The 18,003-nt window shown below is 43.5% G+C and overlaps 1 protein-coding gene across 7 annotated transcripts in view; it reads right to left on the bottom strand.

Annotated features, from left to right (window-relative positions):
- Positions 1–18,003, bottom strand: part of NHSL1 (NHS like 1) — a 194,951-nt gene that overhangs the window by 53,975 nt on the left and 122,973 nt on the right. The window contains exon 1 of one of the 7 annotated variants that reach the window (XM_077351457.1): positions 4,500–5,128. The exons of the other annotated variants lie outside the window; for them this stretch is intronic. Coding sequence (XP_077207572.1) covers positions 4,500–4,557 — 58 coding nt within the window. The 5' untranslated portion in view covers positions 4,558–5,128. Of the gene's footprint in view, positions 1–4,499; positions 5,129–18,003 lie in introns of those variants that run through there. 7 annotated transcript variants of the gene reach the window in all.

Raw genomic sequence — 18,003 nt, 5'->3', positions numbered from 1 at the left:
GCACTTCAAAAACTGTTCAAGTAGCTAATCAGCTTATGGAAACGTAAGGAAAAAAATTGAACCATGTATCAGCTCACCATCTTCAATTTTCCAAACATAAACGACCACTGTCACTACTATATTTTATCAAACTAGCTGCAATGACCTCAGCCAGAGATCTTTAAATACCCTGAGGCACGACTCCCTAAATTCAAGTGAGTAGCCGTGTTGGTTGAAGCAGCAGAACAAATTTAAAGTCCAGTTGGTGTTGGTCTTAAATGTGCTACTGGACTTTAAACTTGCACTACTCCCGATTAGAATAAAATCAAATCCCTGTTAGCAACTGCCAAAAGTAGACAGCCCCGAGAACAAACAGCAAGATAAACATGGAAACTGTTCCCCAAATCTGTACACCAGCACACTTTAAGTGTAGGTACCAGTCCCAGATACCGTTCTCTAGCCATGATCACTGAACAAGTGATTTACCTTCTTCTGCCAGATATGGGACTTGGAAAATTTAGCCACAGATTTACCGCAAGATCTAGGCATCTTTCCCACCTGGGCTTCTGTCAGCTTTGCTTCGTAACAGCAAACCAGAACTACTACTTATTCGTGGTCTACCTACTACCAAAGAGCCTCTTGTGGTGCAAGAGCCTCTTGTGGTGCAGAGTGGTAAGGCAGCCGTCTGAAAGCTTTGCCCATGAGGCTGGGAGTTCAATCCCAGCAGCCGGCTCAAGGTTGACTCAGCCTTCCATCCTTCCGAGGTCGGTAAAATGAGTACCCAGCTTGCTGGGGGGTAAACGGTAATGACTGGGGAAGGCACTGGCAAACCACCCCGTATTGAGTCTGCCATGAAAACGCTGGAGGGCGTCACCCCAAGGGTCAGACATGACTCGGTGCTTGCACAGGGGATACCTTTACCTTTACCTTACCTACTACCAAGAGTTGCTCACAGTTAATGGCGTATTTTGCCCTGAGATGGATAGCCCAGGCTAGCCCAAATCTCATTAGATCCTGGAAGCTAAGCAGGTTCAGCTCTGGTTAGTATGGGAGATGGCCAAATAAAATAATGCCAGGGTCACAACAACGAGGCTGGCAATGGCAAACTACCTCTGAAATAGAACTTTCAGGGGTATTTTGGCCTTTGGTTCCAAAGAAGGGTCATCAGTTTTTAACTCCTTGTGATATATTGTCTGGGAAGTCCATCATAAAAGTCTCATTATCTACTGCTGGATCTTCACACCACAATGGTTGGCCTATAGAAGGGTGGAATGGCTGTTTAACTCAACAGTGAATGTTCCCAATGGGCCACTCCCCTGCATGTATGCTGGCAATCCGGTAGCTGTGCAAGCACTGCAGTGGCTGCTTCACTTGGACCTTCAGTTGCCTTTTTTGGCACAACCGCTGGTTGGTGCAGTGCAGGTGGAAGCAATGGGTGACTTTCCACCCATTGTTGGTGCTGCTGAGTTTGATCTGAGTGGCTCCTGAACCTTCACAGAGCCACTGATATAACTGAGCTTGAACTTGCTTCAGAGGTATAACTTCCCAGTTTACCTCTGGTTCTATATAGGAGTTGTGATATGAATGGCTAGGAAGTTAGAGAAAGCTCCAGACTCACTCCTATGCCTTGCCACATGAGCAGGCTAAGATCCCATGGAGGGTACTTCCACCAATTGACTTATTTTTCCCATTACAGCAGCAACTTCTACTATAGTTTTTTTTTCTTCAAAATCCCAACAATAACTCTTTACTTTTGTGCAATAACCTAACACTCAGCATTTTATTTTTCAAATCTCATATACAACTTCCAATCAAGAGACCTAAACCAAAACACAAATCAGCTAGTATCTTATATTTTTAGTAACTGTGAGTTGTAGTAGCACTTTGTGCTAGAAAGAAAATGGTGACCAGTAAGACAGGGAGAGGACACTGTATTGTTCCCCAGGCAACATTTGGTCCACATGATGTACATCATTCTCTTACCATCTATGCTTTTTCCCCTAAAGACCTGTTACATGCATGTGAACTCACCCAAGACTATACTCATCACTTCTGTGTATTATCTCTTTTGTTGCTTAATACCAAGACCACACCTCTTCAGTGCCCCACACAGAGAAATTCTCCCCCTCCCTAAAGACATATACCCATCTTTGCAAAATCCTGATTTCCACAACCAGTCACTTTATTGGCTTTGGAGATAAGGCATGGAGAAACTTAACCAAACGCTGATTCTGTCTGTCAGTAAGAGATACTTGGGCTAAAGAGCAAGCCTCTTCCTACTTAGAATCATAGAATCATAGAGTTGGAAGGGGCCATACAGGCCATCTAGTCCAACCCCCTGCTCTATGCAGGATCAGCCCTAAGTGTCCTAAAGCAGTGGTCCCCAACCTGCAGGCCGTGGCCCGGTGTCGGGCCCCGAAGGACTTGGTGCCGGGCCGCGGCTCCTTCTTCCCTCCCCCCCGAAGCGAGAAGCTTGCCAGGCTGCGAGCAAACCAGCCGCCAAAGCGGCCAATTAGTTCGCAGCCCGGCAAGCTTCTTATTTCGGGAGGGGAGGGAAGAGAAGCGTGCTGAGCCGCAAGCTAATTGGCCGGGAGGGGGAGCCCTTCTTAAAGAGGGCTATCATGTCCCCTCTCAACCTCCTTTTCTCCAGGCTGAACATTCCCAAGTCCCTCAACCTATCTTCATAGGGCTTGGTCCTTTGGCCCCAGATCATCCTCGTTGCTCTCCTCTGTACCCTTTCAATTTTATCTACGTCCTTCTTGAAGTGAGGCCTCCAGAACTGCACACAGTACTCCAGGTGTGGTCTGACAAGTGCCGTATACAATGGGACTATGACATCTTGTGATTTTGTGATTTTGATGTGATGCCCCTGTTGATACAGCCCAAAATGGCATTGCCTTTTTTACCGCTGCATCACACTGCCTGCTCATGTTTAGTTTACAATCCACAAGTACCCCAAGGTCTCGTTCACACACAGTGTTACCTACAAGCATATCCCCCATCCAGTAGGCATGCTTTTCATTTTTCTGACCCAGATGCAGAACTTTACACTTATCTTTATTAAATTGCATCTTGTTCTCATTTGCCCATTTTTCCATTGTGTTCAGATCTCGTTGAACTCTGTCTCTATCTTCCGGAGTGTTTGCCAGTCCTCCCAATTTGGTGTCATCTGCAAACTTGATGAGTAGTCCCTCCACCCCCTCATCTAGATAATTAATAAATATGTTAAAAAGTACCGGGCCGAGCACCGAGCCCTGAGGTATCCCGCTACTCACCTCCCTCCAGTCTGATGAAACACCATTGACAACAACTCTTTACTTGTTACTGTACATACAATAATAACACACATCCTTGCAGCACTATTTCGCTTTAGAAACACTATGTGCCAAAAGATATAAAGGAGGTGGAGAATCATCCAGCACCATATAAAAGTGATTTGCTTCTTGATATAGCAAATTAACAAACTGCACTGCTTTCTGTTATTTTTGCTAAGGCAAAAATATTTTTGTCTTACATTTCCTCTTTATTCTTAAAAGTATCATTGGACACATTTCCCTATTTAGCCATAAATCCAGCACTTTCCTAGGTACATGTACACGGTCTCTTTGCCCTTAGATTCCTTCATGCACTATGCTGCTGACCTCTTTTACATCTAAATTCATTATACTGGATATGACCAGAAACACATCATGCAGCAAGGCAGATAATGCTGACACGGTACATGACCAACTTCTCTGTCCTTCCAAAGGAAAGGTCAAAGTCAAAAGATAAATGAACAGAGATGACACCCAATTACCTGATCATTTCAGTCATTCTCATCTTACAGAAAATGAAATATGTGTTTATATAATAGAAAGGAGAGAAATGCCCCCTTTTATAGGGAAGTTGACAAATGCTGCTTGGCAGTATTTTATCATTCCCCTCCCTGTTTTAGTGCCTTGAGCTTGAACTGTACCATACCAAATTCAGCTTGTTGCTAAAAAAAAAAGTTTTTTGGGGGGAGAGAACATGCCTGTTGCTCAGATTATTATTTTTCTTAGCTATAAAAATTATTTGAGAGTTATGTTGGAACCATCAACTACAAGTCTGTGCTATCACAGTTTAAGTACACAGTTTAACTATATGTTTAAGAACATAGAAACCAGTCTAGATTGTATTTTCTGCATGTAGCTGTTTCTGCACAACTATTGAAGTAGCTGTACTATGATGCACTACAAAAAAACAAAACAAAAATTAATTCTGCTTTTCCAATGGTGCCCCTGGCAAACAAAGAAAATCAGCAGGCTATGATCCAAAAGTTTTGAACAACAAAAAAAGAGCAGGTGCCCATGGATTTTGCCTTTAATAAGTAACCTGCACACATTACAAAGTCACAAACTAAAGAAGTTATGCCATGGGAAAAGGAAAGCAAGTTACTTAACATTTCTGCAAGGCTGATTCAGTTTTTCTACCAAAATATTATCTAAATACATCCCAAGTACAAATTAAAAACTGAAATGAGAGTAGCCATATTTACTTACTCTTTTTCTTGAAAAATTTGATTAAGGATTTGAGCTTTGTATTGATGAACACCACCATTTCAGAGAAGCTTGTCTATGTTCTTGCAGTTTGTATCCCATAGAAAACAAGAATTTCACATGGGAAAACTAATTTCCAGAGCTTCCAAACAGTTCTTGCAACCCCTACTAACTTTGTGCTTCCCCTTGCCACCGCTCGTCCCTCCTTTATTTCTTCTTCCTGGGTAACTTTGGTTTTTTCCTTAATGTCCTATCAATTAGAAGCCATTAACAGTCCTTGAACCTGAAAGCTTCCCTCTGAAACATAATGCTGTTGACTGCAAACAGCCAGTTACAACATGCAAGGAAAGGGTAGAGAGAGGAGAGCCAATCTTTGTCCATATTTGCATGGAAGCAAGATGGAGATTTCTGCTTCAGCGCTCCTTCTCCCCCTGCCTCTCCTCCAGCAAATCAACAGTTCCCCCTTCTACTTCTTTTGCCATTCCAGGTTGCACTCCACAACCAAGATGAATAATTGTAAGGAATTTCCCCTGGCACTGCTTTAATAGAATCTTCAAAATCTTTTACAGGACAGAAGAACCAGTGCATGCTTTCATTCCCATGCTTTCTATTTTCCCAAGCCAATTGTGAATATATGGAATTCGAACTGCCTGGGACAGTGAGACTCTCAACTATTGTTTCCCAGACCAGTCCCCGCCTCCCAGCCCCTCCTTCCCATTCCAAGTGCTGCAGTTATGCTCTGCAACAGACCATGCATAGAGCTGTGAAGAGGTACTGCGTTTTTGCAAAAATTTCATCCTATTATTTCATCCTCTTAAATGCTATATCTCATTTGTTTCTAATATGCTTGCTTCTTGATGTCATGTTGCCTAAAGAAAACTCCACATGACTGATTTGTCAGCTACAAATTGATGACTAATAAGGTGGATTGCATCCTCTGCCTTTCATTCAGCCACTCATGCACTTTGTTCAAAGCAAGTGTAGAAATAATACGACAAAAGAAAAAAACTGCTTAATTAATTAAGCAAGACCATTTGGCTTCACAAAAAATGCATTCTCCTAGAAACTTTAAAAAAAAAACCCTCCCCAGGCTAGTAAATACAGAGCTTTTAAAATAAAACATTTATGCTATTTCTAGAAATGAACATCTCTTTATCCCATTAGAAACGAATCACAATTTTGGAGAGAAAAAATGTTAAGCAGAGCTTTAATGTGCTCAGTGGGGCATGCCTGTAGCACAATGGTGAGGCTCAAGAAGTCAGCCTGCCCTTTCAGAGAACGCTCGGCAATGCTTTGGCTTTATGTTGAATAGAATTCTCTTTCCCCAAAGAAATAGCCAACAGCAGGGGCTGGCCAGCCAGCCAGCCTGCTCCAAGTGAGGCCAATATGAGTTTGAACCTTTGGGGGTAGTACATACAGACAGAAGCAGATTCTCTTGAGAAACAGTTCAAACCTCAGCAAATGTACCTGGAACGGATTACAAGAACATAAACTTTTCCTACGGGAAAATATAAAACAGCCCTATTCGTTATTTACATTATCTCTCATTATTATTCTGAAGGATATGACTATTCTTAAGTCTTGGTATTTAATGCCACAATCACTTTTATTTAGCCATACCAGAATATCTGAAAGAGAACACTTTGTTCTCTTACTAGCTGCCTTGGAAAAAGAACATTCCTCTGAATCTGTTCAATATGTGCAAATGGGGGGGGGGAACCCATGCAATCCTGATTAGCGATCAATTACATTTAGTTGAGGGACTAGAGAGGACTGGCAACATTGCAAAAAGTTACGTAACTTCCTTGACAGCCTTCACTGGCATTCTCAACACAAAATATAAATTCTTTACACACCTGTTTTACCAACCTACCTTTTGAAGACGCATCAAAATAGCACAAATCAGCGAGATTAAGGTAAAGGTAAAGGTACCCCCTGTGCAAGCACCGAGTCATGTCTGACCCCTGGGGTGACGCCCTCCAGCATTTTCATGGCAGACTCAATATGGGGTGGTTTGCCAGTGCCTTCCCCAGTCATTACCGTTTACGAGATTACATGGCCACTAAAGAATAAAGAATTTCACACTCTGAGATTCTACCTACTACGAGCTTGGTGTAATGGTCAAGAGTAGTGGCTTCTATCTGGATTCCTCACTGGGTGTCCTTGGGCTAGTCACAGTTCTCAGAGCTTTCTCAGCCTCACCTACCTCACAGGGTGTTTGTCATGGGGAGAGGAAGGGTAAGTGATTATTAGCCGCGTTGGGACTCTTTTAGATAGTAAAACACAGAGTACAAAAACCAGCTCTTCTTCTTTTATGAAACAACTTAGGTGAAGTTTTGCATCAATTTGGTCCAACCTGAACCGACCCAAAACAGTATTTCAGCTTCAGTATATTCAAAAGCACACCCCTACCCTATGTTTTTATTTATTTATTTAAATTTATAGACCACCCTCTCTGCCAAAGCGAACTCAGGGCAGTGGACAACATGTACTCAATAATACACATAAAACCTTTTTGATAATTCATTTTATTATGTTTATTAATAATGGAGGGTTGTAATTGTTGTGAGCCACTCTGAACCGGATACAAAAGGGCGATACAAAAAAGGGATGGGGAACAAAATGTCGAAAGCAAAAAAGCAAGGGTCAATCTGTGTAGGAAGCACAAATCAAAACATACTTCAATGTACAGTGCTATGAAACATATAGATCATTTACGCACTGAGAACTTCACTGCCCCAGCTCCCATGCAGGAGCACAAATCAGGGGCGGATGAAGTGCAGCAGGCCAAATGCTCCCCCATGTGGGTGCAGAAAGAGGTGGGGCATCCTGCCAGGACTAAAACTCCATCCTGCAGCCTGGCATGAAACCTCCAGTGCGTAAACGGTCATAGATAGGCAACATATCCAAAATATCCAAAATATCCTTCTGAAAAGAACACTCCTCTGAATTCAATATGTGCAAATGGGGGGTGGGGCATGTAATTCTGTATGTGTTCATGAAGTGCTTTCAAGTCATAACCAACTCATGGCACCCACATCATGGGCTTTTCAAGACAGGTGGGGAAAAAAGGTGAATTGTCAATGTTTTCCTCTGTAGAATACTCCCTTCCAAGTGTTGATGCTGGTTAGCTTCCAAAATCTGACTAGATCTGGTTACGTCAAGCCTCATCACCCCTATGGTGCTTCTAAATTGAGTTCCCACAGTCCGACTGATGGAATCTTGCTGCTAGTCCCCATGAAATCACATGGTAGAATCTACATTTTATTTATTATTTATTAGTTTATATTTTTTGTATTCCGCCCTCCCAGACCAGCTTAGGGTGGTGTACAGCTGTAAGAACAATAATGTACAACAGTAAAAAGAATAAGTTCATTAAGAATTCATAAAACGTTAAAACCTTCAAACACATCTCAATGCAATCAGTGCAATATTTTTCTGGTGTAGTCTATATGTAATCTTCTCCATGGGGGGGGGGTTTCTGTAGGGGGGCCCTCTGATGTTCTTAGATCATTAGCCCCAACCAACGGTTTAGCAGAAGAGCTCTGTCTTGCAGGCCCTGTGGAACTGAGCCAGTTCTGATAGGGCCTGGATTTTCTTTGGAAAGCTCATTCCAGCAACTTGGGGGCAGGACTGAAAACATTCTGGCCCTGATTGAGGCCAGATATATTTCCTTAGGGCCAGGGAATACCAACCAACTATATTTGCAGAGTGCAATGCTCTTCAGGAGACATGGGCAGAGAGGCAGTTCTTTAGGTATGTCGGGCCCAGATTGCAAATGGCCTTGAAGGTAAGAACTAATACCTTAAAACTTGATCCGGAATTCAACCAGAAACCAGTGCAGCTGCTGAAGAATAGGTTGAATATGAGCTCTCCAAGGAATTCCTGTGAAGACCTGGGGAGCTGCAGTCTGGACTAGTTGTAGTTGCTGAGTCAGGGATAATGGTCGGTCCATGTAGAGCGAGTTACAGAAGTCTAATCTAGAGATGATCGTTGCATGGATAACTATGGCTAGGTGCTCCAGGGTCAGGTAGGGCACTAGTAGCTTGGCAAAGATGGAACAATACCAGCTGTGCTACTCTTGTTACCTGTGCCTCAATGTACAGGTGTCAATGATTACACAAAAATTCCTGGTTCTATGGACAGCTGTAAGTATGCTTCCTCACTTGGCCCTTTCCTACCCAGCAACATGTCTTCTGCCTTCAAAGAGTTGCCTATCAGGCAACTTTGCTTAATCTATCTTGTCAGTGCTTGCAGGCAGCTGATAAATTACTCTGGAGATGAGTCTCAGTGGCCACTCATCAAGAAGTAGAGCTGGGTGTCAGCAGCACACTAATGACATCCCAGTCCCAATTCTCACAGAAGCTGGGCAAGAGGGTGCAGAGAGGAACACACTCACCTCGGTCTGTTAGCAAAAATCATCCATCAGAGTGACCAATGCCATCTATACCCCATGGCCAAGAAACCAGACTGAAATGGATCTAAGACTAAGGCTTTCTCTATGTTTGTTAATAACTAGTTCACGGTGGCCATTTTAATCACCTTCCCAGAAACTCCAAATGGAAGATGAAGCAGTAGTTGGCTGGGTACTGCAGACCCAGTAGAGGGTGAACCTGGGCTTCCTTCAGCACCCTCAGGAACTTCCCTGTAGAGAAGGTGTAGTTGATTATCTCCTGAAGGGGCTTCTTATCCTCTCATTGTTCTGTTTTTGTATCCATGAGGGGCGGGGGTCAAATTGGCATGCAGTAGGCGACACTGATAATTGCAACTTCTCCACTTCAGTCAGCATGATCTCCTTGAAGCCATCAAATACTCCCTCCAAAGGCAGACAAGGTACTTCAAGTTTCTTTGCTGTATCAATATTTAGGGGGAGGTCATGGCGGAGCACTGAGATTAGGGACCAAACTACCCTAAACAATTGCCCTGGGCATGAGCTAGCAGATGCTATGGAAACTGCGTAGAATTCATGCTTTGCAGTTTTCACCACCAACTCATAGGCTGTCATAAGCATCCTATAAGATGTTCTAGAACAGTGAGGGGCTTTCCGCATTCGTCCAAAATAGCACAATGGTTACTAATTGAAATTGCTACAGTTTTGCCATTATGCACAACGTCGTTGACAATCTGCAACACTCCTGAAACCGATCTGCAAAAAGCGCTTCATTGTAGCGCTTTCAGGGAAATCCCAAAAAGTGGATTCACCCTCCGGAAAGCGCTACACTCCTGCAACCAATCTGCAACACTAGCGGGAAAGTTCTGTGCGTTACCATTGTTGCGGTTTCTGCAAAGTCCCTCCCCCTGGCTCTCTCCTCTGATCTTCCGGCGAAGCGATCACCATTTTTTTTTTCTCCGAGTGAGCGGAGATCAACGCACCAGCGAGCCTTCGTTTACCCAGCGAGGCTTCCCTGGCTGCAGCCCCTCTGTTTAAAGTCACCAAGCACAAGCCCGTTTGCTGGTTTATTTTCACTTTATTTTCACTTTATTTTCACACTGTTTTCGGCCGAAAATCGCGCCCGTGAGGGGGGGGGATTTTTTTTTCTCACTCGGGGGGAGCGTGGCAACTATGAAACGGCAGCTCAAACACCACCTGCTAGCTGGATGGGTCTCTCCGTTGCAACGAATCAATGCATATTCGTTGCAACAGGTGTGTGTGTGGGTTTTTTTAAACTTCCTTAAAGGGAAAGGGGCTGTTTGGGAGCATGATAACAGCCGCCCATTGGCTGCTTGACGGCCAGGGGCGGGACACAGCTTAGCAATAGCGCTTCCTGACTAGCGATTTTTGCAGAGACTGGAACCCTGTGGGAAACGATAGAAACACAACTGGATTCCACTACAAAGGCAGGTATGCGTTACGCCGAATTCCACTATTTAAAATGGCGATTTTTCGTTCAGCAAACAATTTGCTACATGGATCCCGGTGCGGAATGGCCCTGAGTTTCCTCCAAACTTATTTTAGGCATCTCATGTAGCTCGTCTGCATACCAGGGGGCTTGTTTGAGGCAGGGGCAGAGAGGGCATCGGGGAGCAATCACAATGATCGTGGCCAACATCCAGTTATGCCAGCTATTAACCAGCCCATTTAGTCAATCAACAGGTGGCATCAGTTCCCGTAGAATTCAGGAATCCATCGGGAACCAGAGGTCTCCATGGGCAGACCCAAATACGCCTGCTGCCCACACGAGGAGGAGGTAGCATATCAATCCGGGCCTTCAGGACATAGTGATCTAACCCTGGCATGACATTCGTCGCTACCAGATCCACTTCCACCCTTACACCAAAGATCAGATACAGGGTGTAGTTAGACCTTAGTTATAGTCCAATATGTAAACAAGAGATGGGTGGGTTTATGAAGAGAGTTATGTAAGTATTTAGGGCTGCCTTTTTCAACCTTTGACAATGGAAGAGCCCCTGAAATAATGTTTCATGCTTTGAGGAGCCCTGGATGTGATGTCAGCTGGCCATGTCTCCCTGCCCCTCCCCCAGAAGTGAAATCACCACCCATGTTAAGAGGCAGGCTTGAGAAGAACTGAGGGGGGGGGGAGACAGGAGGTAGTTTAAGATGGGAGCAGGTATGCAGGCTCTGCCTCCTTCCAGGCACACAAACATCAAGAGAATTCACATGATTGGGAAACAGAGCAATGGAAGTGGCTGATTCACTAGTTTGTGGCAGGAGGGGAAAGGCTGCAGACCACCTACGGAGCTCCCATGGACCACCCGTGGTTTGAAATCCCTGGTTTAGGGGTAGGAAAGCTTACCTGCCCAATTTGCTATCAAGAACAGCAGTTCCAAACCTTTTTGGTATGGTGACTCATCCAAAGCAGGCCCAAGGGATTTGGTGCCCTAGGCCGGGGGTCATCAACCCCCAGTCCGCGGCCCGGCTCCAGTCAGCAAAGGCCACAGTGCCAGGCCGCCGGCAGCCATGCCTGCCTCCCCCACACAGCGAGAAGCTCGGGGAAGAGGCAGGCCCGGCACGCCGGAGACGCAAACGTGCACGCGCAGTTGCCGCGCATGCGTGTTAGAATCATAGAATCATAGAGTTGGAAGGGGCCATACAGGCCATCTAGTCCAACCCCCTGCTCAACGCAGGATTAGCCCTAAGCATCCTAAAGCATCCAAGAAAAGTGTGTATCCAACCTTTGCTTGAAGACTGCCAGTGAGGGGGAGCTCACCACCTCCTTAGGCAGCCTATTCCACTGCTGAACTACTCTGACTGTGAAAAACTTTTTCCTGATATCTAGCCTATATCGTTGTACTTGAAGTTTAAACCCATTACTGCGTGTCCTCTCCTCTGCAGCCCCGTTAGCGCCCCTTGGTGTGCGTTTGCGTGCAGCTGCTATGCGGCGTCCGGGCCATCGGCTCTCCCCTCACCCCAGAGGTGGTCCCTGACCACAGAAATGTTGGGGATGGCTACCCTAGGCAAACTATGACCTTGACACCCATCTAGGTCAGCCATTTTCTAAACTGGCCTGTCAGGCGGTTTTGAGAAATCAACATCACACAAAAGGCACAGGTGTCTTAATCCAAAGCAAGTGGTGTTATGATATACACAGCCTTTCATATGGAGTTCACATTTCAGTCTTTGACCACTCTCTCCTTCATTATTCCCTCGACACCCCACCCAGACTTTCACTCTAGTAACTATCAGAACACATTTTACTTAATCAACATGTATATTTAATGAAAAAAAATCAACTAATATATGACATGGAAGATACCATTTCAGATCTTTGTTTTCAAAATACAAAAGAAAGCAATGAAAAAGGCAAGAATGGCCATTACAGAGGGCTGGCCCATAACCTACTTTCAGAGGCATCATTACCCACTTTTGAGTCCCGACCCACAGGTTGGGAAACACAGATCAAAAGGGCAGTAAATAAATGGCAGTGGCTTCTATGAAGTGGTTCAAGGCTGTAGGGAGGGGAAATGAGGAAGATAAGGGAATTAAAGGAAGATAAAGGAAGCAATCAAATTATTGGAACAAATGCAGAGTCCAGTGGCACCTTTAAGACCAACACGTTTTTATTCAAAGTATAAGCTTTTGTGTGTACACACACTTCCTCAGAAACAATATTGTATCTTATTGTATCTGAGAAAGTGTGCATGCACACGAAAGCTCATATCTTGAATATAAATGTGTTGGTTATAATGGTGCCACCGTTCTGCTGCTTCAGACCAACATGGCTACCCACTTGAATCTCTACTCAAATTATTACAACAAAAAGAATCATGCCAGATGAAGTGTCAGTACCATTTACTTATACCCAGCTGCCATTACTAAATCCTACTGGATTTAAGACACTATTACAGAATTTTATTATATTTATGAGACTGATTTACCCACTTCATGTGAAAATTGCCTCAACATTGCTAATGACTTTCCCAAGTGACAAATTTCCAAAATGTGGAATGGTGCGAATGACTGGTTTTATGTAGTGTTGAGGGAAGTACTCTATCCACCCCCATCTCATAATTTACCCTCTTTCTGAAGATATTTCCAGTTGACCTGCCCTGTGGCAATCCTATGGGACACTCGCCATGCCAGTTTGAATCACATAAGAGGTTTTTTTGCTTTGAAACAACTTGAAATATTCTTCATAAACTTACATTGATTCCAGAGGAATAATTCTTGCAGTATCCATCTGAAAAATCTATGAAAAATTATTCTAGGAGATGATTATACTTAATCATCTAACTGAAAAAAAATCTAACAGATAAGAAATAGGATATTTGGGGATATGAATGACCTCTTAAAATTGCAGTTTTGTGGCCACAGTGTGAAGATCAGAGAGAGCCAGTGTGGTATAGTGCTCAGAGTGTCAGATAGGAATCTGAGAGACCTAAGTGGAAATCCTCCAATCTGCCATGGAAGCCTGCTGGATGACCCTTGGCTAGTCATGCACTCTCAGCCTCACAGAGTTGTTGTGAAGATGAAAATGGAGGAGAGAATGATGTAAACTTCTCTAAGTCCCCACTGGGGAGAAAATAGGTGTACAAATGAAATAAATAAATAAAAATAAGATATTCTGAATAGTCTAGTATGATTTATTCAGTAGTATTCAAACAGTTGAGAAATTAAAAACTAATTCATAATAAGTTTTTTTGCTTAACCAAATAAATAGTACCAGCACCATGCAAATCTCTAAAGTTCCAGGAAGTGTTATTCCAGGCATCTCTGGTCTACAACTGAATAATTTTGGGGAGGGGGAAATACAGAAAAAGAAGTTTGATCTATTCCATATTTGCTATGTGTGTCTACCAGGGTTTCTCACAGCAAACATATTGGCAGCATAGCATATAGAGCACTATTACTAACAAATGCTGACAATCGGAGTGTAAGTAATAATGACTTTTATTTTAAGAAATAATAGTTGAAGGTTTGTACAAACATTTAAGCTTTTACAGCAATATAAAATACAAACTTCTTTTATAGTTCTCCTTTCTTTCCCAACAGGGATCCAAAGCATCTTCATCATTCTCTGACTACATCATGTCCTCACAAATAACTATCTGAGGTAGGTTGGGCTGAGTGGCCCAAGGTGGCTAGCTTGTACAGCAGAGCGGGAATTTAGACCTTAGTCTGCCAGATTTTAGCCCAACACTCTGAAAGGTACTCTGACAATGACAGATGAATGCTTGCCATTCAAAAGTTTAATGTTTGTTCTCTAGCTGCTAATGAGCAGCAGAGGGAACTTGCTATTTCTGTTCTGAGAAACTGTACAACAAAAAGGGAACTCTCTTTTAGGGCAGATTCAAATGAGTAGCTGTGTTGGTCTGAAGTAGCACAATAAAATCAGAGTCCAATAGCACCTTTAAGACCAACAAAGATTTATTCAGGGCGTGAGCTTTCGAGTGCAAGCACTCTTCATCAGACTATGAACTCCTTACATGACAGGGAATATACATCTTTGCTCTCTTTTAGGGCCTGATTCAAGAAGACCTTTCTAATAAGTAGGGGTTTGCATATTTCCGTTGCTTAAAAAAAAAAAAAAAGATAAACAAGATCTAATGAAGGAACATTAGCCTAACCCACGCTTATTTCTTCTAATTAATCTGAAAATAAGCAACTATTTAAAAAGTATGAAAAGGCTATCAAGTTCTGCCTGCTAGTATTCCAGCATGAATCTGATCAACCTTTCTTATTGAGAGAATTCAAAAGTGCTGTTCTACAAGAAGCAAAGATATAAATAATTTATAAATTATGAGGCACTCTGTTGCTCTTTCAAACTAGCCAAAGTATTTTTCTTGAGAACAAAAGTAAGTTTCCACCACAAAGGCAGCCTCAAGAGGCAATGAAATGAAGTCGGCTGCCACTCCCATCTCAAATTCACAATGGTCTCTTTCAACCAAGCAATCTCAGCCTTCATGAGTGATAATTATTTAAAGCAGAGAGCCAAGAAAAGTAATCAGTAAAGTTTTATCTTAAGAGTTGTTTAAAAAAAAAGGAGGGGGGGGGGCTGTATGCTACTTAACCCATAAGGAGACTATGCATACAGTGGGGTTTTGCAGGGATAACTGAGTAGGAAACTACAGAAAACCATAGCAGCTCTCTCATTGTCCTCACAGGAGATTAGAAATCTCTGGGAAGGCAGCTAGGGGAATGATGAATGGCCAGAACAGAGACACAATGCAGCATAAAGAATAGAGGGAAAAATCCAGAATTCATTGCAGTAATCCTGTTTAGGCAAAACATAATAAAACAGAAGTATTATTTTTTCCTACTTTCTATGCAATCTCTTTCTCCACCACTTAGAAATAACTATCATTGCCACCATTAAAGCACAAGGTTATACAAGAGTCAGAAATATATGTAAGGATTTCCTATTTTCAGAGCTTTAGGATAAGGCGGGACAAAATGGAACCACAGATGCCCAATGCAAGGAGCTTTCTAGCAAAATAACTTTAGGAGACTGAAAATCATTTAGCTGCCAGAAATGTTTAATTTGCCCCTACATTTATTTATTTATTTGTTCATTCATTCATTCAATTTTCCTTTCAAGTGGGTTAGGAGCAGTTTACAATAATAGTTAAACAGTGAAAACCAGTACCCCCTCCCCACCCTCTTAAATATCCTCCAGTAATTTAACCAGACTGGGGATGGGGAGGAGGGGAGTCAAGGAGAACAACAGAGGCCTATATAGCTTCCAGACATCCATGGCCTCAACCATAAGCCCTGCAGACTAGTGCAGTTTTACAGGCTCTGCAAAACTTCACAGATCTATCAGGGTCCAGATTTCAACTGGCAACTCATTCCACCACATAGGAGATAGAGCCCAAAAGATCATCTGTGCAAGAGGGCACATACAGATTTACATAATATCAGGGAGAGAATTGCACCTTATGATACCCCACAGGGAAGTGGACAGCAGTGTGACTGCTTTGCTACCCTCTGACCTTGACCTTGGAGAAAGGAGATCAGCCAATGCAAGGCCAACCCACGTATTGGCAAGTCAACGACCCAAAAGCTCATGATCGTCTGTGTCAAACGCTGCCTTGAGATCTAAAAGTAATCCAGAGGTCTTCTGTGAGGGTAACTATAGCTGTTTCCATCCCATGGCCATGCCAGAAACCAGAAAGGAATGGCTCCAAGATAGATGTTTCCTCTGGGAATGCTTGAAGTTAATCCACAGCTGTCTGCTCAACCACCTTCCCCAGAAACGCTACATGTGAGATTGGGTAGTAGCTGGCAGGACCCAATAGATCAAGTGATTTTTTTTTCAAGTAAAGGCCAAATAACTTCCTCCTTTAGTCTCCCCAGGAATGTCCCTAAAGATAGGGACACATTCACAATCTCCTGGAGGAGCTTCCTGATCCGCTTGTTGCTCGGTTTCATGAGCAACAAGGGACAAGGGTCTAGCGGACACATGGACCACTGCACTGAAGCTAGTACCTTATCCATATCAGTTTCGGCCAGTGATGAAGAACCCTTTCCTTCTTAACTAAGATGAAATGGTTTGTCTGGCCACAATACCCAGGGTGCTGCGTGGGCAAGAAGGCTCCACTGGGGACAGGTAATATGTCTTGGAAAGCTTGATACAAAGCCTGACTTTACTCATATCATTCTCAGCTTCATACCAAGGGAAGGAACCTCCTTAGGTTAAGACAGGCCCAGAACTCTTCTTTACTAACCCATATGACCCTCTCTTTGCTATGCCTGATTAGACAATAGCTCTCCTTATTCATCCACATTTATTAGAATGCCAGGGATGACTCAGTTGTTATAAACAGGCCATCAGGCCCTTGATACTGAGCATGACGACATTTAGAAACCATGGAAACCTCATTGATTTCTAGTAACCACAAATGCTGTTACACATCACAGGGCAGCCTGAAGTAGCCCTCATCCCCCTCACTTGGAACATGTACTAGTTGGTGGAAAAAATAGACTCTTTTCAGATTGGTACGGGGCCCAAAGAGACTCAGGGTAAAATCTGGAAAAGCAAAACATGTAATCTGGCCTTTGGAGTCCCCAAATTCAGACTCTGCCCCATGACACTTGCTCATATTTACAAGTTTTGCTTATTTTCTCAACACGACCATGTTTAGGAGAAAACATATTAGTGTACTGTGAACTAGTCATTACACTGAGAATTGTCTGGGAGAAAGCAAGTGTCAGGTAGAGTAACTGTTGTGGAAAATAGATGTTGGGAGCTCAAGAGACTGCTGTGGTAAGCAAGCTGTGAAACCAATAAGTGGGGCTTACATGTGGAAAAAAGAATTCTCCCCTGTCTTTCAGCACTGGTGAGTGGATGAAATGACTAAATGGCAGATATAGACAATAACTCTGTCTCAGTGCTAGCTAATACAAATGCTACCCAGATTGAGTTCTTTTTAAATTGCTTCTTACATTCTGGAATTTTATTAAATGGAAAAATCAAGATTGTACAGCACCTATCTCACAGCTTCTTAATAAATATTGAAGGCACACTAACCATAACCTTTTCTGGGTAAGGTGGTTTAAAGGGCTGTCGTGGACCAGCTCCTAGAATTCTTGGAGCTGGGCTTCTGTCCTGGCTATGGGGTAGAGACAGTGTTGGTTGCCCTGATGGATGATCTTTGATGGCAACTTGATAGAGGCAGTATGGCCATTCTTGTGATGTTAGATCTGTCAGCCACATTTGACATGGTCGACCACCAGCTTTTGGCCCACCGCCTCACTGGCCCAGATCAGGTTCAAAGTTTTGGTTTTGATCTTTAAGGCCTTGCATGGTATGGGACCGACATATCTGACGGACCACCTGCTGCCTTATGCCACTCGCAGAGTGTTATGCTCTGCGAGTTCCAGCTTACTGGTTGTTCCCGGCCCCCCAGGATGTTCGCCTAGTCCCGACCAGGATCAGGGCTCTTTCTGTCATGGCCCTGACATGGTGGAATGAGCTCCTGGAAGAGCTGAGGTCCCTGCAAGACCTTTCTGTGTTCTGCAGGGTCTGTAAAACAGAGCTCTTCTGCCAGGTCTTTGGTTGAGGTCAGGGCACAGGAGATCAGACAGGCCCCTCTAGATTACTCCATC

The sequence above is a fragment of the Paroedura picta genome, chromosome 1, assembly GCF_049243985.1.
Source record: "Paroedura picta isolate Pp20150507F chromosome 1, Ppicta_v3.0, whole genome shotgun sequence".
NCBI classification, from domain to species: domain Eukaryota; kingdom Metazoa; phylum Chordata; class Lepidosauria; order Squamata; family Gekkonidae; genus Paroedura; species Paroedura picta.
The sequence above is the reverse complement of the archived record's forward strand: the minus strand, read 5'-3'. Positions and strand labels throughout refer to the sequence as shown.